At 46.5% G+C, this 17,500-nt stretch overlaps 2 protein-coding genes across 4 annotated transcripts; both read left to right on the top strand.

The window, feature by feature from the left end:
- The first annotated feature begins 2,476 nt into the window (after positions 1-2,476).
- Positions 2,477-3,900, top strand: LOC137804893 (transcription factor HES-5-like). The gene is made up of 2 exons (XM_068604351.1): positions 2,477-2,773; positions 2,887-3,900. The coding sequence occupies exons 1-2, from the start codon at positions 2,651-2,653 to the stop codon at positions 3,307-3,309; spliced, it is 546 nt and encodes a 181-aa protein (XP_068460452.1). The 5' UTR covers positions 2,477-2,650; the 3' UTR covers positions 3,310-3,900.
- Positions 3,901-4,871: 971 nt separating this feature from the next.
- pank4 (pantothenate kinase 4 (inactive)) lies at positions 4,872-15,018 on the top strand. Of its 3 annotated transcripts, none has more exons than XM_068604354.1 (19): positions 4,872-5,030; positions 5,462-5,544; positions 5,950-6,119; positions 7,019-7,202; positions 7,356-7,448; positions 7,549-7,702; positions 8,105-8,286; positions 8,397-8,478; positions 9,686-9,786; positions 10,531-10,686; positions 10,951-11,063; positions 11,838-11,925; positions 12,068-12,219; positions 12,324-12,379; positions 12,464-12,513; positions 12,774-12,878; positions 13,069-13,169; positions 13,294-13,362; positions 13,504-15,018. In XM_068604354.1, the coding sequence occupies exons 1-19, from the start codon at positions 4,907-4,909 to the stop codon at positions 13,745-13,747; spliced, it is 2,307 nt and encodes a 768-aa protein (XP_068460455.1). In that variant the 5' UTR covers positions 4,872-4,906; the 3' UTR covers positions 13,748-15,018. The 3 variants fall into 3 exon arrangements, with proteins under 3 accessions (XP_068460455.1, XP_068460454.1, XP_068460456.1); XM_068604353.1 differs by having other exon boundaries at positions 5,911-6,119; XM_068604355.1 differs by lacking the exons at positions 13,294-13,362; positions 13,504-15,018 and having other exon boundaries at positions 5,911-6,119; positions 12,808-12,878.
- Positions 15,019-17,500: the final 2,482 nt, after the last annotated feature.

Raw genomic sequence — 17,500 nt, 5'->3', positions numbered from 1 at the left:
GACATCTACTTTTCTCCGCGTCTCACTCCCACCCCCTTCCAAAAAAAAAAAAAATCTTCGGACCTGGCATATTTTGATTTCAAAACGGCGAAATTTCGCTGCTGTAGAAAGCTAGTGCTGCTGCTAGCTCCCCGCTGCTGCTGCTGCCCGCATCCTCCCCTCTGCCCGAGTCGGGCGTCGGGCCGAGGCTGGTCCCGCTACCTGTGGTAGTTGTCGGGGAGCTAGCAGCGGCGCTCGCTGGCTACAGCGGGAAGCTAACGGGGACACCTCCCAAAGGTAGTAGCGGTAACCTGACTTTTACGGTAATGTAATGAAATAAAGCAATACTAAATTACATTTTTATTTATGTCTATAAATAAGATGTCGTCTCTCTCTCTTGTCTGTTAGTCAATTTATTAAAAGGTTTCCCAAAGGACAAAGGTACACGTATGTCCGAACATGAAAGCGGGCATTTATTAACCTCGGCCTGAGGCATCCATCAATAGAATAAACATAAAAAGGCCTACATTGAAATAATTACCTTATAAACTGAGTGAAAATGAAGTTGGCAAAAGTTATAGAGTCTGAACCAAAGAGAGAGTCAGAGAGAGAGAGACGGGCCGTGAAGGAAACAGAGGAGAAGAAGGAGAGGAGAAAGTGTGCCGACTCCCCCGGGAGGAGCGTCAGGCGCTGCTGGGCTGAGGATGCTAATCACGCCGACTGGGACTGCGCTGTCGCGGCGTTCCCACACTCGGCCATTGACGGGCTCCCGCTGCTCAATGGGCTTGAGCCTTGTTAAATGCTAATTCGTCCCCACACAGGCAGCTCCCAGCTCGCCCCGAGGGCCACGTTTGTTGTTTAGACACTCCTCAATTAGGAGAGAGAGAAGGACCAATAAACACAAATATTTTGTCTGGGAATGTCGCCAGTGTGTGTAACAACCAGTCAACTACAGATGGATTTAGGATGCAGATTTCATAATTATGTAGAGCTTCAAACTACAAGAAGTATAAACACGTTTAATCAATGGTCTAGAACACATTGTGATGTAGTTGTAAGAAGCGAAAAGGACATTTTGAAGTGTTTATTAATCTTCAGTATTTATTGAAAATATTCCAACATCTCCTATAAAGACCGATTTTATATGAATGCTAGTATTTTTGCATACAGCATTATCATCCATTATCTGTTCACACACAGTAGGAGGACCCAGCAAAATAAGCTTTTCATTGAACAGTTGAACTGTTATCTGTGCATATGACATTAAAGATATCTTGAATCCTCAATCTATGCTTGAGGAAGGATTATTGTTGGTGAGAAATCCATAAACAGATATAAACACTTAAATCTGCTGTATCGTGTCACTTCGACTGTGTAGAAAATGCTAAACAAGGTTTCAGTGTATCTGGATCTTCTCTATTTAAAAGATTGAGTCTGTGTATTTTAGGTTTCAAACACGTTTCACGTTGTTTTCGTAATACCTTTTTAAATAAAATATGATTACATTACAAAAACAGATTTGATACCAAAATCCAAATTGAATTGATTTCAACAAACAACATGTCCGAAGTGGGTTATTTTATGATGAATATTTAAAGATATAATCAAAGTATACGCACTATGAAGTCTCCTGAGGAGCCTAAATAAATGAACATAAAGCATGTCGTGGAGAGTCCTCCGCTCTCAGACTCTTTGTCTCTTTGTCTCTGTGTCTCTGTGAGGGACTTCCCTCTGCGTTCCCACACTCGCTGCATTCACAGTCTCCAGAACAAAAGAAGTGTGTCTGGTTGCACATCACGTTCACGATGGAGTCAGTTTACCAGGTTTGTCTCGCTGCCTCCGAATGGGAATTCCTGTCAGCTCGTCATTACCAGGCTTTTGTAAAAAAAATGTCTCTCAGGAATGCAGACATGCTGAAGATTAATGAACATTCAGAAGCCTCCCACCCCCTTTCAAATTGTTTCTCTGCATTCCAGACTGTTTATGTTGGCGGGATGGATAAATACACGTCTGAACACGCTTGTTATGCTGCGATGAGCCTATGAAGCTATTTTAAGAGCCTGCAATCCAAAATACATTTAAAACGTAATCAAAGCGGCTTCATCCAGCTGTTGCAAAGAAGATTGGATAAAGATTAGTTTGAAAACTACATTAAAAAAAGCCCCACTCCATCTCTCAACTGCAGAGCCGGAAACATCCATATTTTATTATTATCCTTTATTTCTATAAGAGTTGTCTGCTTGTTTTTCATGTGTCAGTGTACATTTTCTTTACATGAAATAGCAATAAATGCACGGAAAGCTGTAAATCCAAGACTAAATGTCATGATTTCATTGCCAGTCCCCGACGTGTGTGAAGGGATGATGAGCGTGTGCTCAGTCAAAGTCTTTGATCCCAGCATCAGGCAGCAGATCTGCTCTCTCTACAGGGTCACCACTTTCCCAGATTCACACAGAGCTCTGAGAGTCTCCCTCCATCACCCCCCCCCCCCCCCCAGTCCTCCACCTGTTCCCCAGAGATCTAACCATTGTCCCACAGGAATTAGAGGCAGTAAGTGTGCTGCATCCCTCATTGTCTCACAAAGAGCTCTGATTGGCTGAGACTGTGGGAAACTCCAACCAGACCAAGACCCACACATTCATATGGAGATGTGGGAGTATAAATAGGAGGGATGAAGCCAGCAGAGACCAGATTCTCTCTACAGAGACCTCTACAGCACAGAGATCCAGGCATGGCACCTACAACCACTGCAGCAACGACCAATTCTCAGGAGCATCTGACTCTGACCCACAAGGTAAATTAAAGCTTCAAGAAGATTTAAACGCCGTGGATGAGAAGTTGTCTTTCTTCACGCTAACGCTATACTCCAGAATAAGTTCATTAATGACTTTGTCCCTCTTTCTGCAGATCAGAAAGCCTCTGGTGGAGAAGTTACGCAGAGAGCGAATCAACAGCAGCATTGAGCAGCTCAAGTCTCTCCTGGATCCAGAGTTCCTCAAACAGCAGCCAGACTCCAAGCTGGAGAAAGCAGACATCCTGGAGATGACAGTTTGTGTCCTGAGACGACTGCAGCAGCAGAATCAAGCTGTGGACTCAGCAGCTGTTGGTCAGGGCTACTCCAGATGTGTCCAAGAGGTGACACACTTCCTGTCCAAGGAGCAGGTGAAGACAGAGTCCAAGAGAAGACTGATGCACCACTTCAACAAGCTGCAGTCTTCCTCTGATGAGAACCTGAGAGAGGCTGACTGCTCTCCTCTGAGCTCCACAGTCCAGACCAGCGTCAGCAAAGAGAAGAGTCCAGTCAACAGCGCCCCCTGGAGGCCGTGGTAGACACCGACAGTATGGAGCTACTACCAGACAAACTGAGACGACCTTATTGGTCAAAAAGTGATTATCAGACACGTAATTCTGAAACGTAAAGGAGTTGTGTCTGTGCAAAGTGTTTTAATGAACCTGAAGGTCATACTGAACGGAAACATTTCCATTTATTTTTTGGGAATATTCTTTTAAAGAAAATTATATCAATTTTCTTTGAAAATATTGAGAAGCATAAAATGGTATTCTATGAATACTAAATATCCTTGTATTGATTTATGAATATAATCAAATGTTTAGCCAATGTTGGCCAGAGCTATCAACAAATCTCAGCTCATTTCTGGGAGCACTTTCTCCTTTTACATCTATTTACTTTGTAAAAGATTATTGACCCATGTTGAGTCTTGAAGTTTTCGGTTATGTCCAACATGTTCCGTTGTGTGCAAAAGAATATCTGAAAGTAATTTTCTCTCAGTATAAGAGAGTTGGTTCAGTCTTGATTGATGGCAAACACTGAAGCTGTTCACTGGTACTCTATTTGAGTACAATGCCTTGAACTACACATTTTTATTGTGATGCATCATCACCACCAGTGCCTCTATGATGTGACCCATTCAATATGTTTGAATTAAAAGCATCAACCAAATCTTAAGCTGTGTCATTTTGTCATTCATCAACAACACTATTTCCCCCTCATTTCTCAATAGACGCTTTATATTTCTATTTTGGCTGAGCAGTACCCTCCAATGGTTAGTTTGTGTATGTGCACATCATATGTAAAGTTGTAAAACACAAAACAGGTTTAGTGTTGGTAAAAACATCTTATTCTATATTTGGATATGTTCAACACGTCTTGTGCATCATTGATACATATTTTAAACACCTTAAAAATGACTTATTGTGGGTTTCTAACAAAGTCAAAGTTAATGAGTTCTGAATGAGCTGCTGCTTGTCAAAGGGTTAAAAATGTTCAACAAGCAAAACAATGAGTTGAGAGAAGTGGCTCCAGTAGTTACTCCATTTATAATGCCTCTTTCAGAGGCCAACACATAAATACATGGTTTAAATTATAGTAATTATTTCCTCTTAGTCTATAGGTACCACATATTCAAATAATTAGTATAAGCAATATTGAATTGTCTTAAAATAATATGTTCTACTCTGCTATTTCATTGCATTGTATATGTTGAGTATTTCCCATACTTTTATCTATCAATCTTATCGAAAGAATAATAAGCATAATAATAATAATAAGTAAGAAGAAGAAGAAGAATCGTTTTACACCTCAAAAACAAAGGCCTGGCAGTTGCCTATTCCTTTAAAAGAAATAATATTAATTCGTGACAGTTAAGATTATACGTGCAAATAATAAATAAATACAAAACGTATTTGATCAATTTATTCTTATCTTTTCCCCAGATGTTAATCAAGTTAATTACAAGACGTTTTTTCCCAAAGTGTCTTCTGGGTAAATGGAGGCTGAAGCGTCCACCGGAACACTCACGTGCCTCACAGTGCACGCGGATGCTGATTGGACGACCGTTGGCGGCGCGTACGTACTTACGTGAGCGCGGCGCGGCGCGCACGCAGCGTAGGAACCGTTGCCGCGACCATGGCTGACTGTGGCGGACTCCACAGCAGCACAAGCAGGCACACCATGGACAAGAGCATCACTCTCCCGCCCGACGAAATATTCCGCAACTTGGAGAACGCGAAGCGGTTCGCGATAGACATCGGTACCGGAGAAATACACCTTCTGTTTGATTCACGCAGCCACTTCCGCGTTCACGTCGCTATGCCGCAGCCTGACACTGGACAGCACGTGACTGTTAAGAGAAAGTAAACAAGGCAAAGCTAACGCTGAATTCGTGTCTAATTTGTGTTTGTTTGACGGCAGAGTCTGTTCGCCTCCAACCCGAAAGTCTGGCGAGGTTTCTGGAGGATCTTTAGATGATTTTAAAAACGCATCTATGACAAACAAACCAGGCTAACGTTTGACAAGTGCAGCACGGTTGGTGTTAGCTGCTAGCTAGCTAGTGTTAGTGTGTCGTCTCTCTGGTTAGCTAGCTCACGCTGCAATCTCACAGTGTAGGAGTCGTGATTCTCAACCTTCTGCTGGTTAACGGATTTCTTATTTTCCACCCTCCGTGCCGTCCTGCCTGCACAGGGGGATCCCTCACAAAGCTCGCCTACTACTCAACAGTCCAGCACAAGGTGGCCAAAGTACGATCCTTCGACCACACTGCAAAGGTAAGGCACCTTATCTGTGTTATGTCAGTTTCTGCAAAAGCTGTGGCGTCCTGGGTCACATCTTGGCACAAAAAACCTGCCACATAGGATCTGTCTTTTGTCTTTCCGAGGTTATGTCTCCATACATAATGCATCCAGAGACTTACAGTAGCGTTTAATGATGCCTTGAGAATATCACTTCAGGGCCAGATATGGTGTCGTGTTTGTGGCTGCAGGAGTTGATACTTTGCAAACTGTTTCAACTCGTCTTATGTTTGAATTCATGAGCCTGAAATATGGTTTGATTGATTGATACTAGCAGTATGTAATGAAGTGTACACCCTTTTCTCCTCTTGCGTGTCCGTCTCACGCGCACCGTCCCCCCAGGAGGCCACCAGTGACGAGCTCTATGAAATATCTGTGCAGGAAGAGGTCACTGCACGGCTTCACTTCATCAAGTTTGAAAATGCCTACATTGAAACGTGCTTGGACTTCGTCAAGGACCACCTAGTCAACACGGACACCAAAGTTATCAAAGCCACCGGCGGAGGGGCGCACAAGTTCAAAGAGCTCATTGAGAGGAAACTGGGACTCAGGTGAGTCTCAACCGTTGTGTCTGAGCTGGTGGACGCTGCGTGTGCCACCACGGACAGGAAAGGGAGGACCTGACATGTTCAGGATGACTTGGAACAAACAGTCCACTTCCTCTGAAACAGAGGACACACTCGATCGTTTAGGAGGCCGACTGTGAGCTGTGACAACAGAGCATCCGCGTTGTTTGTTCAGCTAACGACTAGTTGAACTGTTCAACTTTATTTCTTCTCACACTTGAGTCCATACAACAAAAATAGTATACGAGGACACTTCATCATTAAACTTGTCACTTTCAGATAACGCTTACATTCGCTGCACTTTATTTTAACTTTGATGTTATTTTCTACTGTATATTCAATTGTGAATATTCATGCTCCCTCTTATTGCACTCTGTTAAATGTTCTGCTCCTCCCGCCAGGACAAATTTCTTGTATGTAAAAACATACGTGGCAATAAATTATTCTGATTCCAAGATGCAGCGAAACAGAATCATTGCAGTTCAAAAGTCACTCGTGGTTAAAAAACACACAGAAATGAGTTCTAATGTTATAAAAAACAAGAATACCTCGTATCACTCGGAGTTGGCTCAGTTCAGACCTTTATGATTACTGTTCTCACGCAGTCAATCTACTTTGAAGTTTGTACATAAAATTCCTCAACACGGCATGAATGGTGGAGACATTACTCATCCACCTCGGAGGTTTGAGTCAGAGTAGATTAATGTAACTCTCAGAGGAGAAAATTAACTTTAATTTTTTCTGCTCACGTGCTCAAGACAATCTGCAAGTGTGTAATAACATTGTCCAAACAAAGGAGATTGCACGTCATACTTTATGATCTACCAGATGGGAGGACGAACCAGCTCATATTCTCTTTTGGGTGATGTACTTTTCCGTGGCAGAGTGGACAAAGAGGACGAGATGACCTGCCTCATCAAGGGCTGTAACTTTGTGCTGAGGAACATCCCCCACGAGGCCTTCGTGTACGCCAAGCACGCCGACTCCGAGTTCCGCTTCCAGACGACGCAGCCGGACATCTTCCCGTACCTGCTGGTGAACATCGGCTCCGGCGTATCCATCGTCAAGGTGATAACGCCCAGGCCACATGTCGGAGGTTGAGACGAGTAGACCCTGCTGAATAAGTGAAAGCACAGCAGTCGGGACAGATGGGTACCTATCTTGATCATGTGCTCATTGTTTGAACAGCAACAACATCCGGTTCTTCTCCCTGTTCAACAGGTCGAATCAGAAGACAAATTTGAGCGAATAGGAGGAAGCTCAATAGGCGGTGGGACGTTCTGGGGCCTTGGAGCGTTGCTCACCAAAACAACGGTATCCTACATTTTACTGTCAGGTTGTGATGTTTGATGCCAGCAAGTAAAGATGATCTTCCCTCCAACCTCATGAACGTTTCTTTTTCTGTCTCCTGCAGAGGTTTGACGAGTTGCTGCAGTTGGCCTCCAAAGGGCAGCACACGAGCGTGGACATGCTCGTCAAAGACATCTACGGAGGGTCTTACGGGTCTTTGGGCTTGACAGGAGATCTCATTGCGAGCAGTTTTGGAAAATCTGCTACTGCTGAAAAAGGTGAGGTACAGGCTCCTTGATTACAAGACTATAGAGAGATGCATGTCCAGGTTGTAGGACTGCATAAACACACTTCATGCATTACGTGCATCTTGAAGAGCAGCGACTGCAGTCAGCTGTGAATCGGGTCACTGATGAAATACATTTTACAAACCAAAGAATCAAAGTGAAGAAAAAGTGACAACGTTTCCATTGACACTTAAACCGCTGCTGAAAAACCAGGAACCACATCCATATGCTCAGGATATTGCAAACAGAGAATAGTTAATGGTTAAGTTATATTAGTTGTGTTCTGTCTACTTTAACGCTGAGTAAAGCTTTTCTACTGCTGCTGTTGCTCTGTTGGTGCACATCTGAAATCTTCAGTGTGCATGTTTTGGTTCCTCTGACTCTGAACTGCAGGCTTCTCTAAAGAAGACATGGCCAAGAGCCTCCTGCATATGATCAGCAACGACATCGGGCAGCTGGCCTGTCTGTACGCCAAACTCCACAACCTGTCCAGAGTGTACTTCGGAGGCTTCTTCATCCGAGGACACCCGGTCACGATGCACACCATCACCTACAGCATCAACTTCTTCACCAAGGCAAGGCCTCGCTGTCCCAGAGCAGAGACCACGCGTCTCGCTGAACTCCACCCACAACCCAGTTTTTAGTTTTACATCATCGCAGCCTGTCTTTCCCTTTTCTGTTGCAGGGTGAAGTTCAGGCCTTGTTCCTCAGACACGAAGGCTATCTCGGAGCCATCGGAGCATTTCTGAAAGGAGCAGAGGAGGACAGTAAGGAGCACTCACAAGATTGGCCTCAATTTGGTGTCAACATGGTTTACGCTGTGTTGATAGATATGGGGCTGAAACATGCTGATGTCACATGATGAGGCTGAAACATGCTGATGTCACATGATGAGGCTGAAACATGCTGATGTCACATGATGAGGCTGAAACATGCTGATGTCACATGATGAGGCTGAAACATGCTGATGTCACATGATGAGGCTGAAACATGCTGATGTCACATGATGAGGCTGAAACATGCTGATGTCACATGATGAGGCTGAAACATGTTGATGTCACATGATGAGGCTGAAACATGCTGATGTCACATGATGAGGCTGAAACATGCTGATGTCACATGATGAGGCTGAAACATGCTGATGTCACATGATGAGGCTGAAACATGCTGATGTCACATGACGCTGTGCGGAGAAAGCAAAGGATTAGACCGGTTTGCAACGATGCTGACAAAAGCAGATACTTTGTGATCCCTAAAGGGTACACACACACACACACACACACACACACACACACACACACACACCATGCGTGTGATCACTTGGACACATGACTGAAGCTCACGCCTGACGGAGAAACTTTTCACAGACATCAGGTCTGAATAAAATCTCTTAACTTCACTCGTGAAGCCGGTTTGTTCGTTTCACTCCGAATGTGAACGAGCCGGTAAACAACCACGGACCCGTGACGGGCTAAAGGTTGTTGTAAGAGCTCAAGTGTAAATGCACCTGTACCTGTAAAGCGCTTCTCTAGTCTTCTGACCAATCAGAGCGCTGCAACACTACATGATGACATCATTCACCCATTCATACCCTGATGGGAGGAGCCACCATGAAGGAGCCACATCAGCGTCATCTAACATTCACACTCCGTAGGCGCAGCTATGGGAGACATTTAGGGTCAAGTGCCTTGCTCAAGGACACATGGACATGGGCTAGCGGAGCCGGGGATCGAACCGCCGACCCTTTGAAGGACGACCTGCTCACCACTGAGCCAGTCGCCCCGTGTTTATTGGTTGATTGGAATTTCAGGAATATGAATAATTTCCTTTCTGAATTACGCTCATTGTGTAGAACTAAGATAGGTAAAATATCTGGAAAGACTTTTACGTTAACGACCTTGAATGTTGTTGAAGCGCACTATAAATATTTAAATGTTGTCCGTGAGCGTGTACCTGCATCTCGTTCCCTTCTAGATCCAAACCAGTACAGTTGGGGGGAGAACTACGCCGGCAGCTCGGGCCTGATGAGCGTCTCTCCGGACATGAACCCCATGCAACGCGCCCGAAGCGGCACGGTGAGTCTGACCTCCGCCAGCCTGAACCGCAGGACCCACTTCCTGCTGCCGGCTCGTTGGTTTCCTCCAGAAGTCATCACATTTCTGTTATTTTTTACATTTATTGTCTTCTTCATGAAAACTCCATCATCTCAGTTCCCACTGAATCCACGATCACAAAGACATTTATTAATCTTTCTTCTCATCTCCTCTCCACACTGTCTTCCTAACCCTCTCCTTCAGTTCCCAGTAAGTACCTCCGTCTGCTCCACTGGTTTCATACCTGCCGGCTCACCTGTACAGTTCAGAAACGTCCCTTTGTTCACTGCAGGTTCAGTTTTTAATAGCTTGGGTTTTTGACTAAAAGTCTTGCCTCTGATTTCTCCGTAACTAACTGGTTTTTGTTTTGGCCGAACCAAACGCTGTAAAATAACACGGTTTGACGTCCAGCCGCTTTGCATTCTGGTTCCTGAGCGCGTCGGCCTCCGTTTAACACGAGCTGCCGGGATCCTGTGAGCTGAGAGCCACAGGATCCGAGTATCTCATCTTTAGTGAAGTCGTCCTCTAACAGAGTATCACTGAATGAATCTGCCGGCTTCACAAGCTTTTCGCCATAAATCTTTTTTAAAACCTTCCCTCCCTTTTTCTTGCATACTGCGTCCTCCTCTTTGCGGTTTATCGTCTCTTAACGTACTACCGAGGTGAAGTATGTGTGGAGTTGAGGAACCGGGCCGACGGCGTTGTCTCCGTGTCTCTGCCGCTCAGTTCGACATGCTGGAGATGGACCGCCTGGAGAGGAAGCTGGTGAACCTGCCGCTGCTGCAGGACGCCTCGTCCTACATCCCCGACACCGTGGACCTCACGGAGGACGCGCTGGCCCGCGAATACTGGCTGTTCTGCTTCGAGGAGGCTCTGGACGGGGTAGGATGGGACCGGCGGTCTGGAATGAGGACGGTGCCGTAGTAACTGAGTTACTGTTGATGTTTTAGAGCTCTCCCAGTCTGTATTAATAAACAGCCACGTCGTGTTTGCCTTGGAGAAAGATACCATGTTCTATCAGGACGAGAAACACAACCAGCTCAGAACTGGACGTTACGTTTGGTGTCAGCTGTTCCTGTGTTCAGATGTTCATAACTTTCCCCCTGAGGTCGTGAACATTGTTTTCGTTTTCTCCTTCCGGAGCAGGTGGTGAAGAGAGCACTAGCGAGTCAGCCCGACGTGCCGGGGGCGGCCGAGCGAGCCGAGAAGTTCCGTCAGAAATACCGACACAAGCTTCAGACGCTCCGCCAGCAGCCGTTGTAAGAACCGCTTTGAGTTGTTTAGGCTCATCTGTCCGACCCAGAAATGCTTCTGCTGGAGCCCGGCTTCTCAGCTGGTCCGGCTTCACAGCTGGTCCGGCTTCACAGCTGGTCCGGCTTCTCAGCTGGTCCGGCTTCTCAGCTGGTCCGGCTTCTCAGCTGGTCCGGCTTCACCCTGAACGACGAGCCAGGACACAAGGAACTTTCTGAACTTCTCAAATGTATTTAATGAAAAGATGGTGCAGTTTGAACCTGAGATAGTTTAACATTGATTAGAAAATCCTTTAAAAACATTTATTCAACACATTTTCAATCAAATATAAGTGAGTTCAAAAGCTGAATTTTATATTTAGGAGGATGTTCAATTTAATTATTTTGAGTCTTTCCATATCGCAACGCTTTGACCCAACCTGCCTCACGCTGCTGGAAACATGGAGGGACGAGCCGGCAGAACAACGTCCCTTCAAAATAAAATCCCAAGAGTTTTATTTTACTTGAAAAGCCCACTGAAGTAGACTATAGACCTCCAGTCTTTGGCTTCAACGTCTGCATTAGTTTCATGTCTTTACACCGGCTGACGACAGAGCAATGAGTTGTTAGAATAAACGGCGTTGACGTGAAGCTATTGTTGAAATGCTTGGGAAGAAATGCCATATTTTAATAGAGTTTTCAGTGCAGCCACAAATGAAAGGCGCCACTGCTCGTAGCAACGAGCGCTGAGTGAGGAGCTCTGTGGAGCGACTGTCTGCTAACGTAGCGTCTCTTCCCACGCAGTGCTTACGGGTCGCTCACGGTCCGCAGTCTGCTGGACACGAGGGAACACTGTCTGAACGAGTTCAACTTCCCCGACCCCTACTCCAAGGTCTGATCCTTCTGCTGTCGTCCTCTGCTCGCTCTCGTGTGCATATGCAGCTTGCGCTTCATGTTTCCCTTTCAATCTCATGGCAAAGCCAACATATTTCCTTCTGTGTGTGTAAATGACGCCTCTGTCGCTCTGGTGGCAGATCAAACAGCGGGAGAACGACATGGCGCTGAAGTGCTACCAGAAGGCGGTGGAGCGGCTGCAGGCTCTGAGCTGGGAGGACCGGCAGTTCGCTCTGGTCACAGGCGTCCTGGCCGGGAACGTCTTCGACTGGGGGGCCAAGGCCGTGTCCGAGTGAGCGGCCGTTTCCTCTCCTCTGTTTCTATCATTTTAGATTGAATATATTTTGGGTCAAGTGGCAGAACGAGACATTTAAAAGCGTATTTTTTCTCGTGCAGCGTACTCGAGTCGGATCCTGAGTTCGGCTTTGAGCAAGCTAAGCGGCAGCTGGAAGGTATCAGAGTGTTTCTCCTCTCCTTTTAGAGCACAAGTCGTTAAAAGAACGAGTCCCACTGACTTGATTCCTTTGTCTCCTCAGAGCGGCCCTGGCTCCTTGATTCCTATGACCAGTGGTTTGAGAGACTAAAGGTCAGACTTTCTCCTCTTCCTCCTGTCAGAGTTATTCATCGTCTCTTTACTGGCAGGAGGTTTTCATCAGAAGCATGTGACCGTACCGCACGACGTTTAGCACAACAAACGCACACACAACATGCTGCAAACACAAACATCTTAAGATGAAGCACAAAGAGAAAACAATGAACCGCCTGTTAGCGCTCGGTATCATTTTGTGTTTGTGTGCTTTGGATGACGAGCGCTTGAACACAATCCATCCTGATCTTGTCTTGCAGGGTCCTCCTCACAAGTGTGCCTTGTTCTTCGTAGATAATAGTGGACTGGACATCATTCTGGGGGTGATGCCTTTTGTCAGAGAGCTTCTCTCTCGAGGAACCGAGGTAAGAAACTCTTCATGCAGCCATTTAGTCATAAGTTCCCTGATGGGAACAAAAGATAAATGCAATTTAAAGAACTGAAAAGAGGTGCCTGCAGTTCCAGCATTGCCTGATTTAATGATGCTGTGATCATGTGATCTCAGTCATAAGGACATCTTTTAACTTTTTATTTATTTGCTGCGCCAACTCTCAGGTCGTGTTGGCCAGCAACTCCGCTCCGGCTTTAAACGACGTCACGAACGGCGAACTGCAGATACTGACGGAAAGCATCGCCGCCATGGACCCGGTGATCCAGTGAGTGTGTGTGAAAGTACATGCACGTGGTGAAGCGTCGACATATGCTCAGTGGTTTCTTTGATGTATTTAGTTTTGCTCCTAAAAGCGCCGTAGTGGCTGATCTGTGTGTGTTTATGCGCAGCGGCGCTCTGAGGGAGGACCGGCTGACGTTGGTCCAGAGTGGCTCCAGCTCGCCCTGCCTGGACCTCAGGTGGGTTGCTTCATCGCATGCGGCCTGATTTAACTGGGATGCGTCTGACCTACTCAACGTGTCCACTTTTGAAAGCCGCACCTCTGAGCTCGCTGTGAGCAGTTCTCTAGACTCAAACAGCCTTTTATTCCCTCCCGTTAGTCGTCTGGACAAAGTGCTGGCGATGGTGGTGCGAGAGCGTAAAACGGACCTGGTGATCATCGAGGGGATGGGCCGAGCCATTCACACAAACTACTACGCCATGCTGAGCTGCGAGAGCCTCAAGATGGCCGTCATCAAGAACTCGTGGCTGGCCGACCGCCTGGGAGGGAAGCTGTTCAGCGTGGTCTTCAAGTACGAGGTGCCGGCGGCTGGACCCGACTCGGCGGCGCCGACACCCGAGTGAGCGGCGCCGGGCGTGTTGCTGCCACGCAGGAAGTGAATGTTTTAAAAGGCGCCACTGGCAGGACATTTCATTCTCAGACGTCGCAGTTTCTTTCTCAGCCGGTTCGACTCCACCAGTACGACCTCCGAGGTCACCGCCATCGCTACGGCCCAGCGACCTCGTTCAGCTGCCGTTTCCTGCTCGGCCGCCGGCTGCGTCCGGCGACCTTCAACAGTTCTTCATCTGATAAGACGGATGAGATCGTGCGTGTGCGTGTGTGTGTGTGTGTGTGTGTGTGTGTGTGTGTGTGTGTGTGTGTGTGTGTGTGTGTGTGTGTGTGTGTGTGTGTGTGTGTGTGTGTGTGTGTGTGTGTGTGTGTGTGTGTGTGTGTGTCCCTTTCTTCACATGAAGTGTATTTAATGTGCCTTGAGGCCGATGCGATTCGCGCGTCATTCACTCGATTGCTTTTTAATTCCTGTCGAAAGTGAAAAAACGCACAAATCTCTACTTTTGTTTCACAGCGATCTCTCGCCATCGACGAGAAGGAATCACTTTTATTTTTTATTGTTATGACCACCGGTGAATTAATTGAGATTAAGAAATGAACTGGTGTAGCTGTTCAGGGGAAACATTCACTCAGTGGAAGCTGCAGCACTTTGTCACAGGCTGCATTGCTCCTGGTTCTCCACCAGGGGGCAGTGTTCTACTGTCACAGGCTGCGTTGCTCCTGGTTCTCCACCAGGGGGCAGTGTTCTACTGTCACAGGCTGCGTTGCTCCTGGTTCTCCACCAGGGGGCAGTGTTCTACTGTCACAGGCTGCGTTGCTCCTGGTTCTCCACCAGGGGGCAGTGTTCTACTGTCACAGCGTTTTTTTTTGTATTTTTAAGTCATGATTTCTAAAATCTTCACCAGGGTGCTTGGGTGTGAAATTGAACAGTGCAGATTTTCAGGTTGAATCTCTCTAACCGTCTCCGTGGCTCCACTGTAATTAAAGAGTCACGTCAAAGTGCACGCCGTCATCCATCCCCACATCAAAACCACACAAATGCAATTGTTTGAAGGCAATAATTGTGCAGCAGCTGGTTGTGACAAACTTGTGCGATCGTGAGAAGAGGCTGAATGTTTCGGTGACAGATTTTTAAAAAAGGTCTGTGTGAAAGTGTTTCTCAAAGTTACAGTTGTTGTATGTTCATACAGTATGTGATGTGTGTGTGTACATATAAACTGTACTTCAGTTCAGCACACCAAGCACAACAGTGTCTATAATTCTCCTGACAATCGATTTTAATTAAATGGTGAAAAAAATCTTTATTTCACTCCTTTGTGTGTGTTCATTTCTCTCTGCATGCATCGGGAGGTTGCAGCAGGATGGTTGTCCCATATTAAAAAGAAGACGACGAAGCCAGCCGGCCCCTTCGGCGCGAAAAAAGCTGGAATGTGGCGGTTGATGCTGCTGTGGGCTGATAATGTGAGAGGAGAAGCCGGCAGGGGGTCCTCCTGCTTCTCCTCTCACGTTATCACTATAACTGACAAATCTCTCTCGCTGTCTCGCTCGTGGGTTTAGTGACTACCATGTTCCACGTGGAAGCGCTGCTGTTCTCACAGGACGCAGGATGCTGAACCAACAAGCTGTCTTCTGTCTCCAGAGGCCCTCGGTACGTACCTTGCGACACTCCGCGGTGGCGCATGAAGCGGGGAACCCCCCCCCCTCACACACACACACACACACACACACACCAGCAGGGCCCTGAGAAAGCAGTCGCAGCATTGACTGCGCCTGTTTGCATAACACTAATCACTGTAGTTACAGTAAACAGTCATTTCAAAAGACGCAGCTGAACCTTTTGTGGCTCCCCAGTAACAATAACATCAATTTGATTGGTCACGTGACCTGAAACGTACAATACGGCGCTTTGTGTCGTCACCACTTTTTTTGGACGTGTGTAAATACAGCGAGTTCCTTGTGTGTCCTGCTATATAATTTATACCTTCTTACCCAATGAATTGGCTAGTGCGTGATTTGCTCTGCTGGATGCGTTAGTCTGATGTGAGCTCATCCTTCTGTCAGGTGTCATAAAACAAGTCATAAAGCACTAAAGTGGCCTTCAAACGAGACACACTCCTGGTTCTCGTAATAAAAGTTAAGACCCGAGTTCATTTCACTGGATTCAGTCAACGTCTATGGCTTTTAAAACCTGTCGGTGGTTCCCATCCCTTCTAGTTTGACCTCTTTGAAGTTATTCCCCATTTCTATAAAAATAGATGGAACAGCAAGACGCAGCCATCCGGAGTCGTTGCGCTCGCTTTAATCTCTTCAGCTTCTGCTCCTCTGATGGCTTTCAAAGGTGTTCGTGCTCCATCTCAGCGGGGGGCGGTGCGGGTGTTGGGGCGGTTGGGGCAGTGGGGTGTTGGGGTGGATTCAGCTCGGTGTGATGCCGGTTGGCCTCCATCGTAGCCGAGGAAGCATCGAGGTGTGTGTGTGTGTGTGTGTGTGTGTGTGTGTGTGTGTGTGTGTGTGTGTGTGTGTGTGTGTGTGTGTGTGTGTGTGTGTGTGTGTGTGTGTGTGTGTGTGTGTGTGTGTGTGTGTGGAGCTGCAGGGGTTCCATTCAAATGCCATCTTGTACTTCGAGCGGCTGATTTCTTTTGCACAAATTTGCTGAGACTCAGACTGCATGAAGCAACGGGTGGAAATCTTGACTTGAAATATAAAAAAGAAAAGTATTTTTAATGTAATTTTAAGTACAAAAGGAATGTTCACCGACCCTCTGGAAGTTATTTACCCAGAAACCATCATAGATAACACAGTGAAACATGTTATATGGATGTAACACAGTCACTGTGCAGAACTTCCATGAACAAGCCGTTCTCATTTCTAAAAGGCGTCTAGAATGTTGGCGGCGGCGCTGTCCCGCGTGGTTCTGTCTCTCAGTAGCATGTTAGCTTTGTTTAGCGGTCAAACCGAATGAGTTTACACGTTTTGTTTCATTGGGCTTGATAATAACAACAAGCTTCTTTTTCTTCTTCCCACAAACACAGCAAAACTTTACATTCTAAATGCCAACCCAACTCCCTCGAGCGGTAACACCGTTAAAGCTGTACACACACACACACACACACACACACACACACACACACACACACACACACACGCAGACACACAGACAGACACACGGAGAGAGAGGCTCGTCGTGCAGAGTCTGGCTGAAGACGGGCCTGACCGATGCAGCGGGGCGGTTTCACTGCAGAGGATCATCCGCCGCGTCGCGCTCGCTGCTGAACGCCACCGAGGAGCCTTTTCTGTATTTCATATGGTTCATATGCGCTCGTTGAACGTGTTATTTCAAGGCTGCAGTTATTCATCTGCCGGCTACAATAACTGTTTCCCGTGGGTAAAGAATCCGGCTCTGATCTGTACGGATGACCTGGCCTCGCTTGCAGGAGCGTTGCTGAGGGGCCCCACGTCATCCGGAGAGATCAGGGGTGTCAAACATGCGGCTCGCAGGCCGGATCCGGCCCGGCAAGGGGTCCGGTCCGGTCCGCCGGTGACTGTTAAATGAATTAGATATAGTAGAGCTGGGGATCAAACCGTTGATAAATCAATAAAATGAAATAAACTCGGCCTCTGCTATCGTGCCCTTTTCCCTCTAGAACATCAGCATAAAGGTGCCGGCATATTCAGAGTTGGGCAAAAATACATCAAAATGTATTTTTGATACAAAATACAAAATTATCAAAATAAAATACAAAATACTGGTGCCAGAAAATGTAACACTA

Source organism: Clinocottus analis, unplaced genomic scaffold (assembly GCF_023055335.1).
Source record: "Clinocottus analis isolate CAN_PGR_092001 unplaced genomic scaffold, fCliAna1.0.p SCAF_68, whole genome shotgun sequence".
Taxonomy (NCBI): Eukaryota; Metazoa; Chordata; class Actinopteri; order Perciformes; family Cottidae; genus Clinocottus; species Clinocottus analis.
Note: the sequence above shows the minus strand (reverse complement) of the source record. Positions and strands in the feature narration are given on the sequence as shown.